The sequence below is a fragment of the Chrysemys picta genome, chromosome 9 (genome assembly GCF_011386835.1).
Source record: "Chrysemys picta bellii isolate R12L10 chromosome 9, ASM1138683v2, whole genome shotgun sequence".
NCBI classification, from domain to species: Eukaryota; Metazoa; Chordata; order Testudines; family Emydidae; genus Chrysemys; species Chrysemys picta.
Window position 1 is genome coordinate 9,413,235 of NC_088799.1, and position 20,629 is coordinate 9,433,863.

General features: G+C 40.0%; 1 protein-coding gene across 7 annotated transcripts in view; it reads right to left on the bottom strand.

The window, feature by feature from the left end:
* The window catches only part of ATP11B (ATPase phospholipid transporting 11B (putative)), a 106,545-nt gene extending 101,825 nt beyond the window's left edge, over nt 1–4,720 (bottom strand). For 5 of the 7 annotated variants that reach the window (XR_010590570.1, XR_010590569.1, XM_008170679.4 and 2 more), the window contains exon 1: nt 4,451–4,691. Coding sequence is in view for 5 of the 7 variants with exons in the window: in XM_008170679.4 (XP_008168901.1) it covers nt 4,451–4,477 (27 nt within the window). In the remaining 2 variants the exon portion in view is untranslated. Of the gene's footprint in view, nt 1–4,450 lie in introns of all 7 variants that reach the window. The other 2 variants (XM_008170683.4, XM_065557702.1) reach the window with 2 other exon arrangements.
* Nucleotides 4,721–20,629: the final 15,909 nt, after the last annotated feature.

The following is a 20,629-nucleotide window of genomic DNA, read 5'->3' on the forward strand; positions in this document are numbered from 1 at the left end:
AGGGGTGAATATCAACATAGGGAAAATTATTTTTTGTAGTGACCCAGCCACTCCCAGTCTTTATTCACGCCTACTTTGATGGTGTCACTTTTAAGTCTGTTATTGAGTGTGCAGTGAGATTGAAGTGCTCTCCTACTCATTTTTGAATGTTATAATTCTTGATGTCTGATTTGTGTCCATTTATTCTTTTGCGTAGAGACTGTCCGATTTGTCCAATGTACATGGCAGAGGGGCACTGCTGGCACATGATGGCATCTCTCACATTGGTAGATGTACAGGTGTTAATAGAACACTGCATTAACATAGAATTAACTGCTCTTTACCAACTTGGCTGCATTTTTCTGCAGTTGGTTGCACCTATGAAATTAACCAATCCTCAACAAATCCACGCAGCTATTCTCTTTGTGTAATCTAAAGATTAAATATGGTGAGGGCACCAGCATCTTTGCTGCTTGACTGCTGCTTCCAAGATACTAAATCACATTCCACCCTCCATACCCCATTCCTATAACTATTGACTGCGCTGGTCCCACATCCACCTCCTCTCCCACCACACCCAATATATACGTTAACTGGCAGCTAGCAAGATAACCTGGTTAGAAACCTACTGCATGACTTGTTGCATGTTGGCATTATGTAAATAAAAACAATTGAAGATGTTGCATTTTTAAGTTTTACTAATTAGGCTAACAACACAGACAGTTATTAATGTAATATGCAGAAATTTAGCACAGTACCCAACAAAACAGAACTTAGCGATTGGTATTACAGATTCACACGCGTACACTGAACACTGACCTCTAGTCTTATGAACACAGAGCAAGAGAATGTTGATCAATAATGTTATCTCTAAGAACACAGCTATATTATATGACTAGTTAATTGGAAAACAAATATGCAAAACAATGTATAAATATTAAGGAAGATATATGTATAGTTTTGCAATTCTGTAAAGTGCTTCTAGGCTTGTGAGAAATACTATATAGCAATATAGTAACATTAGCTTGAAGGGAAACTATATTTTAAAACAATAGTTTTAGATTACATCTAGACAAAAGTATTTTCAAATTGGATTGTTCTCTCCTTTTCTGCAAAATAGTTCTGCAAATTAATCTGTTTACACCCACTCATGCTTGTTGCTCATGTGCATTAGAATGGTAACTTACATGTTCATACACCATAATGAAAGACTATATTATATATACACATCTATCTCCTTGGAGGGACAGAGTAGAACAATTACTCTCTTCATGGTGGTGAATACTAATAAGTTCATTATACATTGTACTGTGTTCATTTTTTAAAGTTGTTGCTTCTCCTACTTCTTTTATATGCTTCATTTTTGTTTAAACATACACTACATTTTCAGTCTCTTCAAATCCAGTCCTCCTGAGAAGCTACTGCTAATTTCTATTTATGGCCTTCCCAGTCATGAGGGCTCCAGAGCCCTCCCAACACAAGAGAGATCTAGGCCAATCACTTAGCTGTACAAAACCAGAGGTTTGCATAGACCATCACAGACAAAAACAAGGCAAGGTCACCACTCTGAGGAATTTACTATCTAATTCTTCAACTGAGAATCAGGTTCTATCAGTAACCCATTTCCCCTACCATCCCTCCTACATCTCAGAGTACACCAGTCTTCTTGCTGTTTTCCTTGTGCACACAGGTGTTCAGATACTATGGTGATCCTATTTCTGCATATTTTACCAGTAACAACAACATGCAGTACTGGATTTTCAGTAAAACAATTTTTTAAAAAGGTATGTGAAACATTGTTAGTTTTGTATTCACATAAAATCTAGATAGATGCAGCCTCAGCAGCATATCTGACTTGCCCATTGACACCCATTCGCACGCTGCTTCCCTGCCATTTTCCATACTCTTCTTTAATATTTCTTTCACTACTCCCACTCACTGAAATCAGGCTCACTCATACACTCAAGTTTCCAAACTTCCCATCTACAGGCATACTTTGTTTCAGGACCCATTGCTGCTACACCCAATATATGTCCAGCACACACCTCCAAATAATCCAAAACAAAGTATATTTCCTCCTACCCACTAGATTCTGCCTCTACCTCCCCACAATAGCCCCAGTTCTCCTTGAACCTCTGTGCTGTCCATGGCACAATCAAACCTATTTCTGGTATCTAACTTTGTCTCTTGCAGCTCACCAGTTTCCCTAGTACCTTCTCACTATTTCACTCCAGCTACTCAGCACTACTATGTTCTCTTCTGATACAACTGTTTGCTGAACCTTTAACAACATTAAAAACTGCAAATAAAATGAAATATGTGCCATTTGTTATTTTTATAGAAATGAGAGATCACAGCTTCATCTTCAGATTATCTGGAAAAATACCTTTAATTCACCTGATTTTTTTTTTTAGTTACAGTATTTTAAATATTAAATTAAGGACCTTCTTAAGAAAATTGCCATTGTCAGCTTGCAATGTGAAGTTCGATACCTGCAGTGGCTGAGCTGTGGGCTCAGGCAACCCAATGTCTAACTTTAAAAATAAACAGCAGGTTAAGAAATTCAAAATCTAGGATAGATCTATGTTATAGGATTTTTGCATATAAAGTCACTTTTTCGCCACACTTTAAGCAGTTACCTTAAATCTACTGGATCATCTTGAGCATGCAGACTATGCCACATAATTACCTTTCTATTCCAAGACTAAAAAGATCTTTGAACAACCGTTCATATTATAATGCAATTGGAGAACAAAGAAAACCATATCTTATATATTAATATCCAGAACGGATTATTCTATTTCAAGGTACACTTTGCGGGAAAGAGACTAGACATTTTAAAAAAAAACCAACCTATTTACAGGTGGGCTCTACAGTAATCCCATCTTCCCGGTAAACATGAAAGATAACTGCACTATATCAAAGCCTTCATTCTTGATGACTCAAACAGCCTAGCAAACCTTTTGAGTGTGGATGAAATAAAACAAAAGTGTATAGCCAGATCTGAGATTAAAACAATTAATTTCCAGGGACATAAAACTTCAGCATCACTCCAAAGCAATAAAACCAGTCAAAACTGGCAATCATATTGTCATTGGCAGCTTTATGCTTCAAATAATTACATCAGAAATAATCTAAACTATAGGTCTCTTCAGGACTATAAACCAGTTCAAAAAAAGCAAATCATGTGCACAAACTAGACAGTATTTGTCTTTCTTTATTTTATAAAAAAATGAGTTTGTAATTAAACAAACTAGAATAAATAATGAGAGAGAAGCCCTAGCCAGACTAACATTTTGTATTAATCATGCCAGCCATAAGATAAGTGCAATGAATAAACAAAATAAATAGATGTTTAAAAATAATGGAAGCATCTATCCACGAGACAGTCTAAAAGCATTTCTTTAATTGGGAGAGTGTATTTCACTTTTTCATTATAAATTGGAAGGCATTCAAGGGCAGCTGACTTATTTTATTGACAAATGATTTAAAGGGAAACAGCAAACATCATTGTATGTTTATTTTTGTAGTGACATTGATAATATATGGGTCACTCACTGTACAGTTACCTTGTGTCCTATCAGAGTACTGTGCAACAGGCATATCAACTCTTGCTCATTTGAAGGAGTCTCCCTTCACTACTAGTCTGCCATAATGCAGTTTTTAATCAAGAGAGTGTCCGACTTAAGATGGAAGATGTTGTTATGTTACCAATTAGGTTTAAAAAAAATCTTATTCATTCAGTTACCCCAGCTTCTAAGAGCTCATGTATTGCGAATTGGGACAGGCAAGGATTCAAAAGAGAAGACTCAAAAGGTTGTGTGCTAGGAAAGAAGAGTCCCAGACTTTGTCCACCCACTGAAAAAGCCATTGTCGTTCTTCTCTAAAGAGTGTGAGCACCCCCCCCCCAAAGATAACAGCTGCAGGAACATATTTTATTCAAGACCAAACAAAAATCCACTCCGATTGAAGCCGCCCTGCCACGTCTGACTCCTCTGAGCGCTATTGATACACATCCCGCAGTCAGGAGGAAACCTTCGTTTCCTTACCACCGCCAAATTGCACCACGCCTGCCATGGGGGAGGGGGAGACGGACGCTCACTTCCTTCGCTGCGAGACAGGTGGAGGACTCGGAGCGAGAGTCCCGGACTACTTCAGACCTGCCTCCGGTCTCCCTCGTTCGCCCCGGGTTCAGCGCGGTCCCGCTGGGTCTGGGCGTGTTTAGACGCAACTCGGGATTTCGGGACGCTGCTGGGGAGCCGCCCCGGGAGGCCTGCCCGGGGGGGAGGGGTCCAGGCACACGGGGTAAGGGGAGGGGGCGACGCGGGAAAGTTCCGCCCTCAGGAGGTGAGGGCAAAAGGTGGTCCCCGCCGCCTACCAGGGGGAGGGCCGCTCCCCCCTCGCCCTAGGGCCGCTCCCCCGGGCGAGGCCTAGCGCTCCTCGGCTGCCCCAACACCGGCCCGGCACCTACCAGCTGCTGGCGGATCCACCGTAACATCCCCCCGGCCTTGCAGGTCCCGGAGCGGGGTTCCCCCTCGAAAGTGCCGCTCGATGCCGCCGCCTCAGGGTAGCCGCCCGCCGCTGCTCCGCCTCCCCATGGCGCAGAGACGCGGCGCCTCCTTAGGTGCAGCGCGGCCCGCCCAGCACCCCGAGCCGGCGGGGCCGCGGCCGCCCGATAACCGCCATCAAACAGCCGCTGTTGTCACCGAGGCAGGTTCTCCCGGCGGTCCGCCCCGCCTCCAGGAAATGACGAGGGAGCAGCCACACAGAGGGAGGGGCGGGGCCTCCAGAAAGGGGCGGGGGGGGGGGAGTTGGTCCAGGAGTGGGGGGAGGGGAGAAATCTGGAGGGGGGGGGAACTGAGGAAAACTTTCAAACCTTTGTGCTTCCTCCTATGCTGCCCCTCACACTTTGGAGGCGCTCCCTTTAAACGTCTTGAAAAATCAACTCCTGTCGCTTTAAAACCCTCCTTTGCTGTGATGCCTACAAATCCCTCAACTGCTGCTGTGACCACTGCTTATCCTGCTGGCCAGGACTGTCTCCCTGTTTCCAGGTACTTCCCCCATCTGTGTGTATCCAGTTGTTGTCTGCGCTCTCACACTTCATTGTATAGTCTGGGGCAGGGACTGTGTTTATTTTAATGGAGATATCCCATCTCCTAGAACTGGAAGGGACCTTGAGAGGTTATCAAGTGCAGCCCCCTGTCTTCACTAGCAGGACCAAGTACTGATTTTGCCCCAGATCCCTAAGTGTCCCCCACAAGGATTGAACTCACAACCCTGGGTTTAGCAGGCCAACACTCAAACCACTGAGCTATCCCTCCTTATATGTTTGTACAGGGCCTACACAATGGAGTCCATGTCCTTTACTAGAGCTCTTAAACACTACAAAAATAAGTAATAAAGCTGGGAAGAAGCTAGTGAAAAGTAGAGGAAGCGGTTAGGCAAAGTATAGCAACTAGGGTGACCAGATGTCCTGATCTTATAGGGACAGTCCCGATTTTGGGGTCTTTTTCTCATATAGGATCCTATTACCCCCAACCCCCATCCCGATTTTTCACACTTGCTGTCTGGTCACCCTAATAGCAACCTACAGAGAGCAAACTGGGGGGAAGAGAGAAAGAAACAGGGGACAAGAAGTTAAAGGGAGAAAAGAGAAAGTGACATCTATACAATGTGCTGCTGCAAAATAAAGACATTAGGCTTTGCTGGAGTAGAAATGCCAGCATGTGTGTCTGATTTTTTTTTATTAAATTTTGTGTGTTTTGCACAATTCTGGGAATTATTCAAACAAAAATTGCAATGTTTAAAAAGCTGCGCAAGCATCCGACGAAGTGGGTATTCACCCACGAAAGCTCATGCTCCAATATGTCTGTTAGTCTATAAGGTGCCACAAGACTCTTTGCTGCTTTTACAGATCCGGACTAACGCGGCTACCCCTCTGATACTTGAATGTTTAAAAACCAATTGAAAGTCTTTAGGCCTGCATCTCCTTTTTGTTGTACTACATGGTATAAACTAGTGTAATGCAGTGGAGCGTTTGACTGGTTCCTCATCTTAATCTGTACTGAAACATTTATAGAAGCCTGTTTAAAAAAAAAATTACTGTTTGATTAAAAGTGGATATTAAAGCATTTTCATAAAATGTAATGTTCTCCATGAAATTTCTATTTTGCTCTATTAAAAATAGTACTTCTAATTGTGAAAATTAAATAAAGTATTCAGGCCCGAGCCTCCATACATGTACATGTTTAACCATATGCACATAAATATTTGTAGGATGAGGGGCTTGCTCCTAGGCTCTATTGTGCAAACAGTTAAAAGAGGATTATTTTAAGTAGTAAAAGCCTGGGCTTTTGGGACCCGATCCAGCTCCCATTAAAGTCAAGGAGAGCTTTGCCATTGATTAAAATAGAAACAGGTTCTTTGTGAAGGAAGATCTGAGTTATATCCCTGCTACTACCCTGAAGTTCCAAATTACTATAATAGAAATGTAGGGATGGAAAGGACCTTGAGAGATCATCTAGTCCAGTCTTGCTGAGGCAGGAGTAATGTAGTCCTGCCTACCACTTTAGTCCAACACAATAATGTGCAGTATTGCATGATGACCGTATTTGTCACAGATCTTGTGTGTAGGTTTCAGCGTTTAGTTAGCGATTTAGGCAGAATACAACTTATTTTGGACATTTAGTGTGGCTGATTGATAGTTTGAGTAGTGAGATCTCTCCTCTCCCCTACAGTTTTAAGTATATGAATTTATAATTAGAAAAATACTTATCCTTAATTTTTATCAGAAGCACCTCAAACATTGTAAAATTCTATATTGAATGCTATGTATTATTGAAAAGATTCAAATACAGCACAGTTGAATTTCAAACAGCATTACAAACTAATGTTAAATCAATCCACTTCTGCACTACCACAGTGATTTCACAGCTGTGGAACATTGCCCAGATAGCAATCTTATTGGAAAGCTTCTAGCCAAAAGCTTAACTGATCTGATCAGCATTCTTCTGCTGGTGTCTTTCAGATAAGAAGTAAAAACAAGGTCCTGACCACTAGTTATTAAAGATCATGGTGTTTTTCTGAAGAGTGAGGGCATTAGCTGTATCCTTAGCAAATTCAGATAAGAGTAGCAACATTCTGAAAGCTTACATTTCAACATGCAGTTTCAGTTAGATGAAGATATTCTTCACTTCCTATTAGGTTACTCTAGTGGTGCAGTGCATCAAAAATAACTTGAAAGCACCTGACAAACTAATTGATTCCAACATCATATATATATATATTGCTTAAAAAAGGAGTAAAAGTTAGTGGAAGAAAATGCATTAGTAGAATAAAGTTATTAATTACCATAACAGGCTCTGAACACTCTGCCTTTTACAATATCAGGCAAACACTCGATCCATCATAATAATTCTACCCTTGAGAAAAATAAAACTTTGTATTTCTGGAGTATCCCTTCTGAGTTGTTCAAAAGCAATCTGCAAATCTTAATGAATTAAGCTTCACAATACACTTGTGTGGCACACATTTTACCGAAGAGGAAAACTGAAGCAAAACAAGATCTGGAGCAGAATTTTCAAAAGCGGACCCTGAGATTTCAGGTCATACGTTTTTGGGGTTCTCAACCTAGACACTGAAGGCCTGATTTACAGAAGGCAGTGAGTCTTCAGCACTTCTGAAAATCAAGCCTCAGGTTGTCGGGAGGTGGGCACCCAAAAACTGAGGCTATGTCTACACAACTGCCGGATCAATGCTCCAGCGATCAATGCACCGAGGGTCGATTTAGCGGGTCTAGGACCTGCCAAATTGACCGCAGATTGCTTTCCGGTCAACCCCGGTACTCTACCCTGAATAAGAAGAATAAGGTAAGTCAAAGGGAGAGTGTCACCCATCGACCCAGTGCGGTGTAGACACCGCAGTAAGTCGACCTAAGCTATGTTGACTCCAGCTACGTTATTCATGTAGCTGGAGTTGCGTAACTTAGGTCGACTTACCACGGTAGTGTACATATAGCCTGAGACACAAAATGAGAGGCCACTTTTGAACATTTTGATTTGAAGACTTGCTCAACTTTGCACAGTAAATCTGTATTGAAGCAAGAAATAGAACAAAGGTCCCACCCACCTTGACTTCAATATGAGTAACTATCCTGCAGGGACAGAATAAGATCCCAGATACTCTGAACCTCAGTCATATGCTTTAGCCACTTGACTAGGCTTCCCTATCCCTGGGGAAGATGTTTTCAGTTGTTTACTTAGCAACAAAGGACTTCACTGTCCCCTGATATTAACAAAAATATATAATGATAAAAGGACGCTTTCAAAAATTAAATATAAAAAGTTAGAGTTCAGATACACAATCCTGCAAACCTTTACGCACATTAGTGGTCCCAGTGAAGTCAATGGTACTACTTGTGTATAAAATTAATCAAGCATAAAGACTTGCAGGATCCAGCCCCTTAGGAGCCAATGTTTTCCCGCTGGAAAATTCTTGTTTTTTTCCATTTTAAAATTAATTACTTTGTAATTCTTGAAAACCTTAATCTACAAAATTTATATTGGCAACTAAGCTGCCAATTAAAAAAAACAAACCTATGTACTAAATATGTAGAACACTAGTGATTTCATTTCCAAATCCACACGTCAAACTGTCTTGAGTGGCTCATGACCATGAGTGCCAACTTCAGGACAGACTCTTAATAAACAGACCACAAACCCCAAACTGGCTGTGTGTTCTATACTTAGATTTCACCAATCAAGTATCAAGCGTGAGCTCCTCAAGCATTACAACAGCCTTAACATGGAGTCACAGACAATCCTCTGGTCTATCTTGCCACCTAGGCAAGCTTGCTTCCATGATAGCTGGCTCCTTACACCAAGACTCATAACAATATTCAGATTACGGCCAGTCCCAAAGGACCAGTTACTTACCCGAGGTCAATTGTACCCCAGATCTCACACTAAAGATGCTTGTAGCCAATCCTATAATACACCTCTACCCCGATATAACGTGACCCGATAACACTAATTCAGATATAACACGGTAAAGCAGCGCTCCGGGGGGGCGGGACTGTGCACTCTGGTGGATCAAAGCAAGTTCGATACAACGCGGTTTCACCTATAACACAGTAAGATTTTTTGGCTCCCAAGGACAGCATTATATCGGGGTGGAGGTGTACTCAAAAAAAAAAAAAAATTAGTGTTATGTACAAGGTTAAAGCAGGTAAACATACATAAATGAGTTTACAGTCTTCAGTTCCGAAAAGTGGTAATAGTTGTTATATATGCAAGTTCTATAAGTCCTTCAAGGCTAACCCAATCTAAGCAGCTTGGGGATCCCTTGTTTATGCTTAGAAGTATTGCCCTCTCCAAATTCCAAGCAGCCGAGCAATACAGTTCCTTCTTCTCAGGCATTTATATTCTGTTACCCCAGAGTTCAAGCTTATGGGATGAGTTCATGTTCATGGGTGTGTGGAGGAGCAATCAAAGTCTTTGTCCTTTGATGTTTTGCAATGGCTCATGTGATTTCAGTGGGTGTTTTTGAATGCAGGACCAGCCCTTTACACTAATCTTCTTTCCTGTTTGGTGAGTTACACAATTACAGAGATTTTCAGTGCAAACACTCAATATAACTATACCATGGGCTGCAGATATTATTAGATCAATATATGCACCATCCTGGAATCATTTCATCAAGTCTAAACACATGTTATCAACTTAACATCTATTTTAACAATGCTAACACATAGTAGGAAACCAGTCTGCCTCCCCTATGTATTTGTCAGTGTTCAGTGAGGCCTTTGGTCCTTGGAATGAGCTGGCACCTAGTCTGCCAGTGTCACAGCATAGTCAAAAAGTCTGTGTCAGAGATACAGGGTTACTTTAACGCATCCTTATTCTGCAGGCATTCAATTACCTGGCTGGAGCACCAATTTTATAGATAATCAGCGGCTGATTTCCAGTCACAAGGCCCTGAATCTAAATACACATGCAGATTGTTGCCTAGAGCATCAATCTTCAGGAAAAAGTACAAAGACTCTTAGAAAATGAATAGAGCTTTTAAAAAAGAAAATATTCTGTCCAGTTTGTTGTTGCTTTTTTGCTGCTTGCAAGAAATAAGATCTGATGAACAAAAGTACTACACATTTTAAATAGTGACATTTACAAGATTGTATAAATGCAATAGAGCTTTATCTTTTCATTTCTTTTTGCTATGTCTGCTCTTGTATATTGGAAGCTGGATCCTTTGCTTTACCCACCCCCTACTACTGCTTTTTAGATTTCAAAATCTGTTTTACAGTGTAAAAGGTTCAACTGCTATCCCTACACATATAAATATATGCACACTTTTATCTGTCAATTTGATTTGATACCAAGGCAAACTGAAGAGATTAATTTATTACTAGCAAATAAATGGAGAGTCACAGATCTTTGACAGTTCAATAAATCTTTATTAAAATTAAAATGCTGTGGGCTTCAGACTGTCAGTGGTGATCACAAAGGCCCTAATCCTGGAAGTTGTTCCCTTCAGGCATGGGTGCAGGAGTTCATCTGTGCAGAGCTCATGGAAGAACTGGGATACTATTGGTCACACAGTAGGAAATTTGTAACAGATAAGTGACAGCCACTTTCAATTAATATTCATGGCCATGGGATGGGGGTTCTATATTGTAGTTATTCCCAGCTACCAGAATGGCAGCTAAGTGCATATCAGAGCACTTTTAGGCTTTATCCTAAGGCTGTTCCTATGTCAGGAGAAGAACCTCAGAATAGAGGCAGTGGAAAGATAGGTTAGAAGAGTGCTCTTCTCCTTGCATTTCTACACTGGGCATAGTTCTGCCAGAACAGAGACTCAAGCTCCAGCTCTTTTAAAAAAAACATTTACCCATTTCCAATAATTTTGGGCCCGGTTCTGTAAGGTGCTGAGCCTCTCAAAACCCATTGATTTGTGGAACTTGAGGGCACCCATGACCTTGCAAGATAGGGCTCTGTAAATGGTTAAATTTGTATTTGACAATTAATTGCCATCTATGCTAGTTAGTATTGTTTTGCAATTATACACTATACATACAGATATCTAACATATATGCAGAACAGGAAAGGCATGGACTAAATGGAGAGAAGTGAGCAGACTGATCTGTGATAGGAAAATGCCTTTCAAATTGAAAAGTAAGATCTATAAGATGGTAATTAGGCATGCACTCTGACTGCTGGTTACTGAGGAAGACACAGGAGAAGATCTTGAATACAGTGGAAAGGAAAAAGTTAAAAATGGCTGTTTGGAGTTGCAAGAATGGACCATGTTTGGAACAAATGAATTAGGGTAAGTGTGAAGATGGTATCAATTATAGAAAAGATCAGGGAATACAGGATTAGATGTTTGGGCATGTGAAAAGTTTGAAAATATTTAGGAAATAGGGTGTTCAATTGAGAAGTGGAGGGTAAAGGAAAGGTTGGGTGACCCAAAACTAGATGGATGGATGTCATACAAAAGGATTTGATTAGCTGCAGAATTTCCAAGGAACTGTTTCAATACAGATGGGAATGGAGAAGAAGAACTCAAAGAGTCGACCCCATGTAGATGGGACTAAGGCTAGAAGAAAAAGAAATACAGATATCTATATGAAATATGGTTTAATCTTCCGATCCTTTAATGATTTGTAAGAATATAGGTTTCCTAGTGGTACAATCTTATAATTTCCCTCCTGTAAATTTTATAATCTGATAATTAGCACCAGTTAGTTTCTTACAGTCAACCCCTATTCTTATGCAAAACAGCATAAGACATAGCTCAGTATTCTGATCACTTAATGAAAGCTCATATCATAATATATTCTTGCAAGGAGGTCTTTCCGTACTGTAGCATCTCAAGTAAGGTTGCTACGTGGATAATCCTTAACGTTTGAAAAGAGGACAGCATCTTTGCATCAGCATTCTGAATGGATATGAATCGGGCAAGATTGCATTTTTCAAGACCAGACAGATGATGTGACGCTGCACCCAATATTCTTCATAAAAATATTGCTATAATAAGAATATGGCATAACTAAGATATGTTTTATGCAAGATGGGTCATGTGAGGTATCATTGGAAAGGTTATGATTTACTGAATGTGATTATCCAACTTGTATGCATGTATCATTTCTGTATCTGAAGGTAGGATTATTGACTATGTAGCAATTACAACTGTGTGTGTATTTGGGGGAATGCCCACCAGACAGTAGGCAATCAGCCTGGATGTGCTATTAAGAAGAACAATAGAACTTTTAAGATACTAATCTCCCACCTTCCTGAGATGCTTCCTGGGATGCTGCTTTGACACTATAAGGTCATGTGAAGCCTGGCATCTGGTACAGGGTCCGATCTTGAGCTGGTATTTTTCCACTGGAAGGGGTGGGCTAGGAAATAAAAGATTTCCACCATATGTAAATCCTATTTAAGGCTGGGGAGTGAGTTAATCTAGGCTCTTCTCAACTGCCTCCCTGCCCAAGAAGGAAGACTGCTGAAAACACCTGAAGAAACAAAGGAACTAAGCTGGGGGAGGTAGGGAGTGAGCCCAGGCGAGACAGATCAGCCTGTAAAAGGAATACCTGGAGATTCAAGCTGCAAGCAGTGCAGTTTACCTTCAAGAAACTCTGCAACCTGCTTGAAACAACATTTAGGGTGAGAAATTATTATTTGTAGCCAGTATTCTTTAGTGTATTAAACTTAGTTTATGTGTTTTGTTTTATTTGCTCAGTAATCTGCTATGTTCTGTTTGCTATCTCTTATAGTCACATAAAATTGACCTTTTGTAGTTGATAAACTTGTTCTTTGTTTAATAAGGATAAGGGAGCCCAGGCTGGTGGAACAGGCGAGCTCAGTGGGACCCCAGCACATCAGGTGGCACCCCGAAAACGGGGTACAACCCATCACAGAAGGATGTTGCAGTAATCTAGATGTGAGTTGATGAGAGCTTGGAGCAGAGTTTTAGCTGTGTGGACGGATAAGAAAGGCGGTATCTTAGACATGTTATGCAGAAAGCATTGGCAAGACTTAGACATAGCTTGGATGTGAGAACCTAGAAATAGATCCGAGTTGAAAATTTGATGTGCAGGTCATGGCCCTAAGTGTCTGGCATGATGGTTGTGTCCACAGCAATCAAGCAAGGAGGTAGCAAGGAGGGGAAGCTTAGTATCTCTGTTCTATCTATGTTGATCTTGAGCTGTTACGAGACAGTCACAAGGAGATTTGTTCAGATAGAAGGAGACAGGTCTGTGAGTCATCAGCATAGAGATGGTAATTTAATTTGGTTTGTGGAAGACATTACTCAAAGATAAGATGTAGATGGAGAACAGGGAAGGACTGAGCCCTGAGGAACGCCCACAGAAAGCTGGAGTGTGGATGAGGAAGATCCTCCTAAGGACATGCTAAAAGAGCAATTAGAGAGGTAGGAGGACACAGAGTCATGGAAATCAAGGGAGGACAAGATTTCAAGAAGAGGAGCATGGTTAACAATATCAAAGGTAGCTGACAGGTGAAGGAGGATGAGGATGGAGTACTAGTTCTGAGCTTTAGGTAGGAAGAGACTTTGGTGAGAGCAGTTTCAGTTGAGTGCAAGGGGCAGAAACTGGATTGGAGAGGATGTTGGATGGAATTGGAGGAGAGGAACTTCAAACAGTGATTGTAATCAATGTGCAATTAATTTAGAGATGAAAGGGAGATGGGGCAGTAGTGGGAGAAGCAAGTGAGGTCAAGAGTGGGTGTGATGCTTTCCAGAGGTACCCAAGGTTGTGAGGCACCTTCTTACCACTTGCCCTTAGTGTGAGGAAGCTTTGTCTGTGCCTGCCAGGAATCAGCTCCCCAACTTCAATGGCCAAGGGCAACACAAGCACTCTCCTTTAGGCCTCACAGGTCCTACTGTCACTCTACAGATTAGCAATAGACACGCTCCAACCCTTGAGCCATCTGAGAATCTCCCTGGAGCATGCAACCTCTAGTTCACTGGACACTTGCAGTATTTACTGATCTGCTGTTTCCAAAGAAGCAGTACACCCCAGCTTGCCAGTTTTACCTCCAAATCATCACTCTGCTTAATTCACACCACATAAATTTGTTTATAGCGAAATCAAGTAGAAGTTTATTTAACAAAGCATAGAGAATCAAGTTGTAGCAAGTGGAAGGACAGGAAACAAATGGTTACATATAAAATAAAAATCACAATGCATTCTAGAGCCCCGACTTCATTAACAAGATACTCATGTCTGAAAATATTGCTCACGCACAATCCCTGCAGTGCGTTACAGCCAGACAGGCTGTGATCCTTCTTTCATGAGACATACACACTATCAGTTTGCCTCCATAGCAAAGGATTCAGTCTGTTTCTTTGTACTCTGAGATATACCAGATCTATTTCTTGTCTTTATTCATAAACACGACACTGCTGTTTGTTTCTTCCTATAGATTTCCTCACTTGTAGGTTTCACAATCTCTCAATTCGTGCCTGGCTCAGTATGCAAACAGGCAAACTATGTGAGGTATAAAATACACAAATGGCCAGACAGGGAGATAAGTGTCAGTAACCTTGGAAATGTGCCTCTCAGGCAGGAGGTATGTCCTCTCCTGGTGACCTGCCTTAACTCCAAGACTGTAAGAACATAATTTTTAGTATAGATATATAACTCTTAAAATATTATCTGTAAGTATATTTTGCAACGATTATGACCAGCAGTGGGCTTCTGGTTCTCTCACATGCCAGACTTTGATGAACTATTATGCAGATCCCTGTAAAACCCTATGCACCCCCCTATGCCAGTTGGCAACAACTGGTCCCTGGGTCACAATGGTTTTTTTAAGATCAGAAAAATGTAAGCATGATTGTATTGTGACTGGAGTCAGAGGAGAATGAGAGGTCAAGGAGAAGAGTAAGGGAGGGGATGAGAGTGGGCACAAGGAAGATCAGGAGATAGGATGGGGTAACTGGGACAATGGAGGGGTTAGATGAGAGCAGGCGAAAAATATCTGACAGGAGAAAAAGGCGAGAGTTGTAGAAGGGGAAGAAAGAAAGGAAGACAAGCTGTGGGGAGAGGTACTACGTTTGCGCCACAGCTCAGAGAGCCGAGAAGCGGGAAGCTCATGTCATCTTTGTTCCCTTTTCAGAGGGTGCAAAAGATTTAGTTGGTATACAGTGGCTGTTGCCCCGTACCAGCTTCTCAACACCGGCACACATTATGTGTGTATGCACCAGGAGGAGGCTCCAGAGCATCACGACTTAATCGAATAACTGGCCAGCCAGAGCAGAGCAATGAAGGAAAAGAGAAGATAAAAAGCCAAATTTGAGTGCCTCCACTAAAATGGCCACAGAGCCGCCACTGTCAAAAGATCTTTGCCAGAGTTTGCTATGAAGACGGGTTTCAGATTAAGCAGTGTGAAAAGATGTAAGGGATCTACTTTTAATTTGTAAGCAATTTAGCAATGTGTACTCCAGACATTTGCACATGACATTTTTTACCTCCCACTACTAGGTTCAGTTGGAGGTCATAGGTGTCTCCCCCATCAGTACATTTTGTGTTACCATGTTTTCTCAGAGATGCTGTCGCACATGCACACACAGTATCTTCTGAAGTTGCCCGTGTACAGACAACTATCAGACATTCCACACCCTTCCACAGACACAGCATGCCCCCTTTCTTTATGTATAATTATTTTCTGAGCTACTGAAACCTTTTAATAACACCCAGTAAATGGGCTATTTTTCTGGTTCATATTCTTGATGTCAGCATAATTAGTGTAATTGTGGGGAATGTGATCTTACTGGCCTTTAGTACAGATGACCATAATTAATGGGTGTCTCTGTATATAAAGGGTCAGTTTCCAAGAGAGGCTGTATTATCTAATAAGCAGGGTATTCCTGATCCTATTCCTATTCTTGATTATCCAAGGGCTTGGAAAAGTCATTAGCCCAGATTTCTTTTTAATTGTCTCTAATTTTGGGTGCCACACTTTAGAGACATAGAAGCTGTTTTTAAGAGATGCTGAACATTAATAGCTTCAAGTGAAGTCAATAGGAACGGCAGGTGCGCAGCACCTACTAAAGTCAAACCCTATGTATCTAAAATTGGATTCCCAAAATTAGAGGCCACTGTTCTGGGCCTTAAAGTATGTGTGCCTTGGTGTACCCATCGATAAACTGAGTAGAATACTGTATTGCCCATGCAGACATGTAAGGCTGAATTAAACTGTAATGCAGAGTGGGATCTTTACAGGCATGGTGCTGTATGAAAAATTATTATTATTACCATTGCAGAAATGCAAAACAAACATTACTGCTATTATGTAGCTTGTATGCAATGCTTTATATCTTCCAAGTGCAGCACAAACATTACCTAATTAAAACATTTTACAATTGCTGCTGAATTAGTTATGCAACTGTATGGCCTGATCCTGATGCAGATTAATTTCTTTTGCTGTACATGGTGAATACTGATTTTATTGAGTACTTGTAATCAAATTTAGGCCAAACATTATGTAAGTACATAAGCAATCCTAATCCTAATCCCTTTTCTGTCATCTCACTTTCTCCATCTAGTCCTGCTGCAGTACTAACGCTACAGCTCTCCCATATTTGATTTCCCTGGATATTTTTAATTTTTTTGGTTAACTGATCACCTTTGTCTGAAAGCATGAGCGTTCAACTGATACTGGGCTTAATTAAATGAGCGATCCTGTTTTCAATCGGGAGTAGCTTTCTGTCCTGCTTCCCTAGTGTACTGGAAGCTTAAACAGGGCAATGGTATGCTACTGAAGCTATTGCTATATTAGGACCTGATCCAATGAGATGTTAAGCCCCAGCAGCTGAAGAGCCCATTGGCACAAACCCAGAGGTCCTTACACAGTTTTGACTCAGTACTTAGTCAAATTCCAGTTGACTTCAAACTCCCATTGATATCAACAGGAGTTTGATTAAGTAAGGACCTTAAGATTTGTCCCACTGACACAGTGGGAGTTGATTTTACTGATTCACTGAGCAGTGTGCAGGATTAGTCACTACATGCTGAATTCCAAATCGACAAGAGACTAGTGAATAACTTTCCAGGTATCACCACTGTTTTGGAATCTACCTGCTTTGCAGATGTCTCCTATTACTCAAAAAAATATATATAAGTAGTTGTTTTACTTTCTTCTAGCAACTTTTATACCTTTGGCTCATATTTGTGTGAGGAAGTCTCTTTTTTTAACAATAAAATGAAGTATTTTTTGATGACTGATTAGCAAAGGGTTTGAAGGGGCGTAAGACAGGAACTAATGAGCAGAGTTGATTAAATGGTTCACAATAAATGAAATGTATTCAATTAATTTAGCTTCTTTCTGTTTGCAGATTGTGCACAAACAGCATATGATGTTCGCATATGGTCGTTATTTGAGCTTATTTGCCAAAATACTTGTGAGGTTTGTTCACTTCCCATTGAGAGCAGTGGGATGATTCTCATTAGCCTCCATAGGAGTTGGTGTTGGGCCACTGGTGAATAATTCTTGGGCTGTAAATTTTGGCCAAGCAGTTTACTGCAAGTATTCAAAATCTGAACTGTATTGGTTACTTTAGACACATGGTCCTTCTGTTCCCTAGCTGCATAAACATAACTCCTACAAACAGTTTTCTGCTGTGAATACTCACGTTTACGAATTATCGAACGTCTGAGTCCTGTGAATATTCTCCAGCACTTGTTTAAAACTTTGCTGTTTTCTGCCCATCAGTTTGTTTGCTAGAACATGTTGGAAAGGGAACAGAAAAGGGACCAAACACAGTCAACACACATTTATTTTTAAAAAATCATGCAAATATTTATGGACTTTTTTGTGGTATTCACCCATCTCTAGTAGCTATGTCACCTTACATAAATAGCCCCTTGAAGCATGATATATAGTATTATCTTGTCTTATGCTAATTGAACAAGCAGAGCCACAAAATACAGGCTGAGGGATTAAACAGTGACACTATTACATATATCAAGGGATTATGAAGACATAAGTCAATTAAGCAATTGTATTTAATAATGAAACCTTCTGAATAAATAGTTCGAGTATTTTGGTTTTGGATTTTATACTTAGTTTGTAAAACACCTAGCACTCAGTAGAGACAACGTCCCTGCCACAAAGAGCTTAAAAACGAAGGCACCGATTCAGGAAAACATACCTATTCAAAGGATAGCACTTAAACATATACTTATGTTCCACTGACTTCAGCAGGACTGCTGTCCTAAAAGGGGGTAGATATAAGCATGTGCTTCAGTGCTGACATAAATACAGCTATGCAATTGAGGCCTATATTTACAATTTACAGCTGAAAGATATTTAAGCCCCTTCATTTTCAGTTTAAAACTATTTTTACGGAAAAATTCCCAGGTTTTACAAAAAGTATTATTCATTTTTTCCTGATTTTTCACCCTACATTTGTATCATTCAAATATATATATAAAAAAACTTGTTTTATTAGGAAAATGCAATACATTGCATGAGCTATGTGTATTATGATAATACATTAGTCTGTGTTTATATGCAAAGCTGCCTGTTGAAGTAAGGCTATGTATTAGTCTAGAAGCTGTACACAATAAACAAACAGGCATGCATATAAGCTCTGAAGTGCATGTGCATCTGAACATACTGATGAATCTCACATCCACCACGGACACATTTCAAGCTGTTAGCAGATAACAGTTTAAAGATTTGACACACTAAAATGAGAAGAAAACGAAAATCTGTATCAGAAGAAGTTTCAGAACACAAGGAAATTTTTGAAAGTTTTAAAAAACAAAAACAGGAGAAAAAGGATGAAGTTGAGTGTATGCACTTCAAATGGTGTGGCCCAATTATTAAATGTAAAAATATTTATAGGCTAATAGCTTTAAGTCTACAACAGTAAACTGTTTATTCAAATGAAAAGTTTTACGTGGGGATTAGAGATGTATTGTTTTCTTAAACTCAGAGATGGCATTGTGTTTTGAGTTCTGTTTTAATTCTGCAGCAAACCACATTGATGAATGTATTTCAAAGCATTAATCTACTGAATGCTTTCCCCCCCACAATCTTTCTGTCCCCCAAAACAAGCCCCGATATTTACCCAGAAAAATTATGAATACTTTATTGCACTGATTTTCACCAGTTTTTGTTGTTGTGGTAATAAACAATGAAAAATTTCCAGGGAAAATTAAATAAAATAAAAACTGACAATGAAGGCCCTAAAGATATTGAAAGGGGAACAGCAGCTGACAGAAGGAGAGAGCAGTGAGATTCATGCACCTTGTTAGTTTCATGATTTTTAGGGCTTTTCTGTTTTCTTGTATTTTGTTTATGTTCTTAAAAACCACAGAGTTATCAATATAATGGACTAAGTAACCTTCAAAAGTAAGCTCAATGCTTTCTGAGGTACATGGGATTTTAGTTTGGGAAAAGAATGCACCACTCCCAATGAATAATATGGATGATGCAATTGTTGATGAGTTCTGTACCCTTTGCTTGGATTTTGGACAGGTGCCATATGAAAAACCTGAAACTGATATAGTCAAAATGCATTCTCTATCTTGTACATTTTTAATGATGTACTTTCCGCTTCATTTGTGTGGTGCCAGTTGAGTTAGTCTTTTTGAATATTGTCAGAAAGATACCTGGGATGACCTAGTTTGTATATGAGTTTAGATTTCACATACAGTAGCTGAGATATGAACTAAGTTAATAATATTTACAATCTTTCCTTCTTTTTCTAACTTTATTTTCTTTATTATTTTTAGCAGAGTTAGTATCAGATTGAGGGCCCTGGAGTTCAGAGTCTTCTCTTTCCCAGAACAGAAGCCTAGCACAGAGAATGACAGTGCAGGATCCCTCATAGGGGCACTTTGGTAGAACACTATTCGATTTTGTAGAGCCTGGAGCTGATGAGAAATTAGTAAATATTTTCCATGGAAACTTACAGAAGAAACAAAAATTTGAGGCCAGGTTTCAAAAAATTTCATGGACATTTTGTTTTTTCTATTGAAACGCCAACAATTTTCAAATAAAACAAAAATTTTCATTTAAACCCCCCACCCACGTTTTTCGTCAGAATAAAATGCACTATTTTCAACTTGCTTTATTAGGGACCATCTTTATTGGTGAATGGGTTGTTTAGTCTCTGCTCCCATTCAGCTATTAGCTTCTCTGCAGAGAGACCAATAAAGGTACAAGATATAATTGTGACTATCACTTTTGTGATATAGACACCTATAAACTGGAAACTTTAGCACGTTCACGTAACGGCCATCTTATGCCAAAAACTTTTAGACATTACTGGCATGAGCTGGGTTAGAATAGTAACCTAGAGGTTAACATCTTGTGTCCCGCTACCTGATTTTTTCGACTATTTGAAATTACAACACAGTTCTGTAATAATACCTACAAACTGTGGGTACAGTCCTGAAACCTTTATTCATGTGAATAACTGAGTATCGACTAGTTGTCTGGGACTATTCATGTGAATAAGGGTTGAAGGTTCAGGACCATATCATGAAATCCTTATTGAAATAAAACTGCTGTTTAAGTGAATGGATGGTTTGCCTGAGTAATGAATCCAGGATTTAATCTGCAGATTAACAAATAGATGTTCCTTCTTTTCCTGTTGAAAGTTGTTGGCCGAAAAG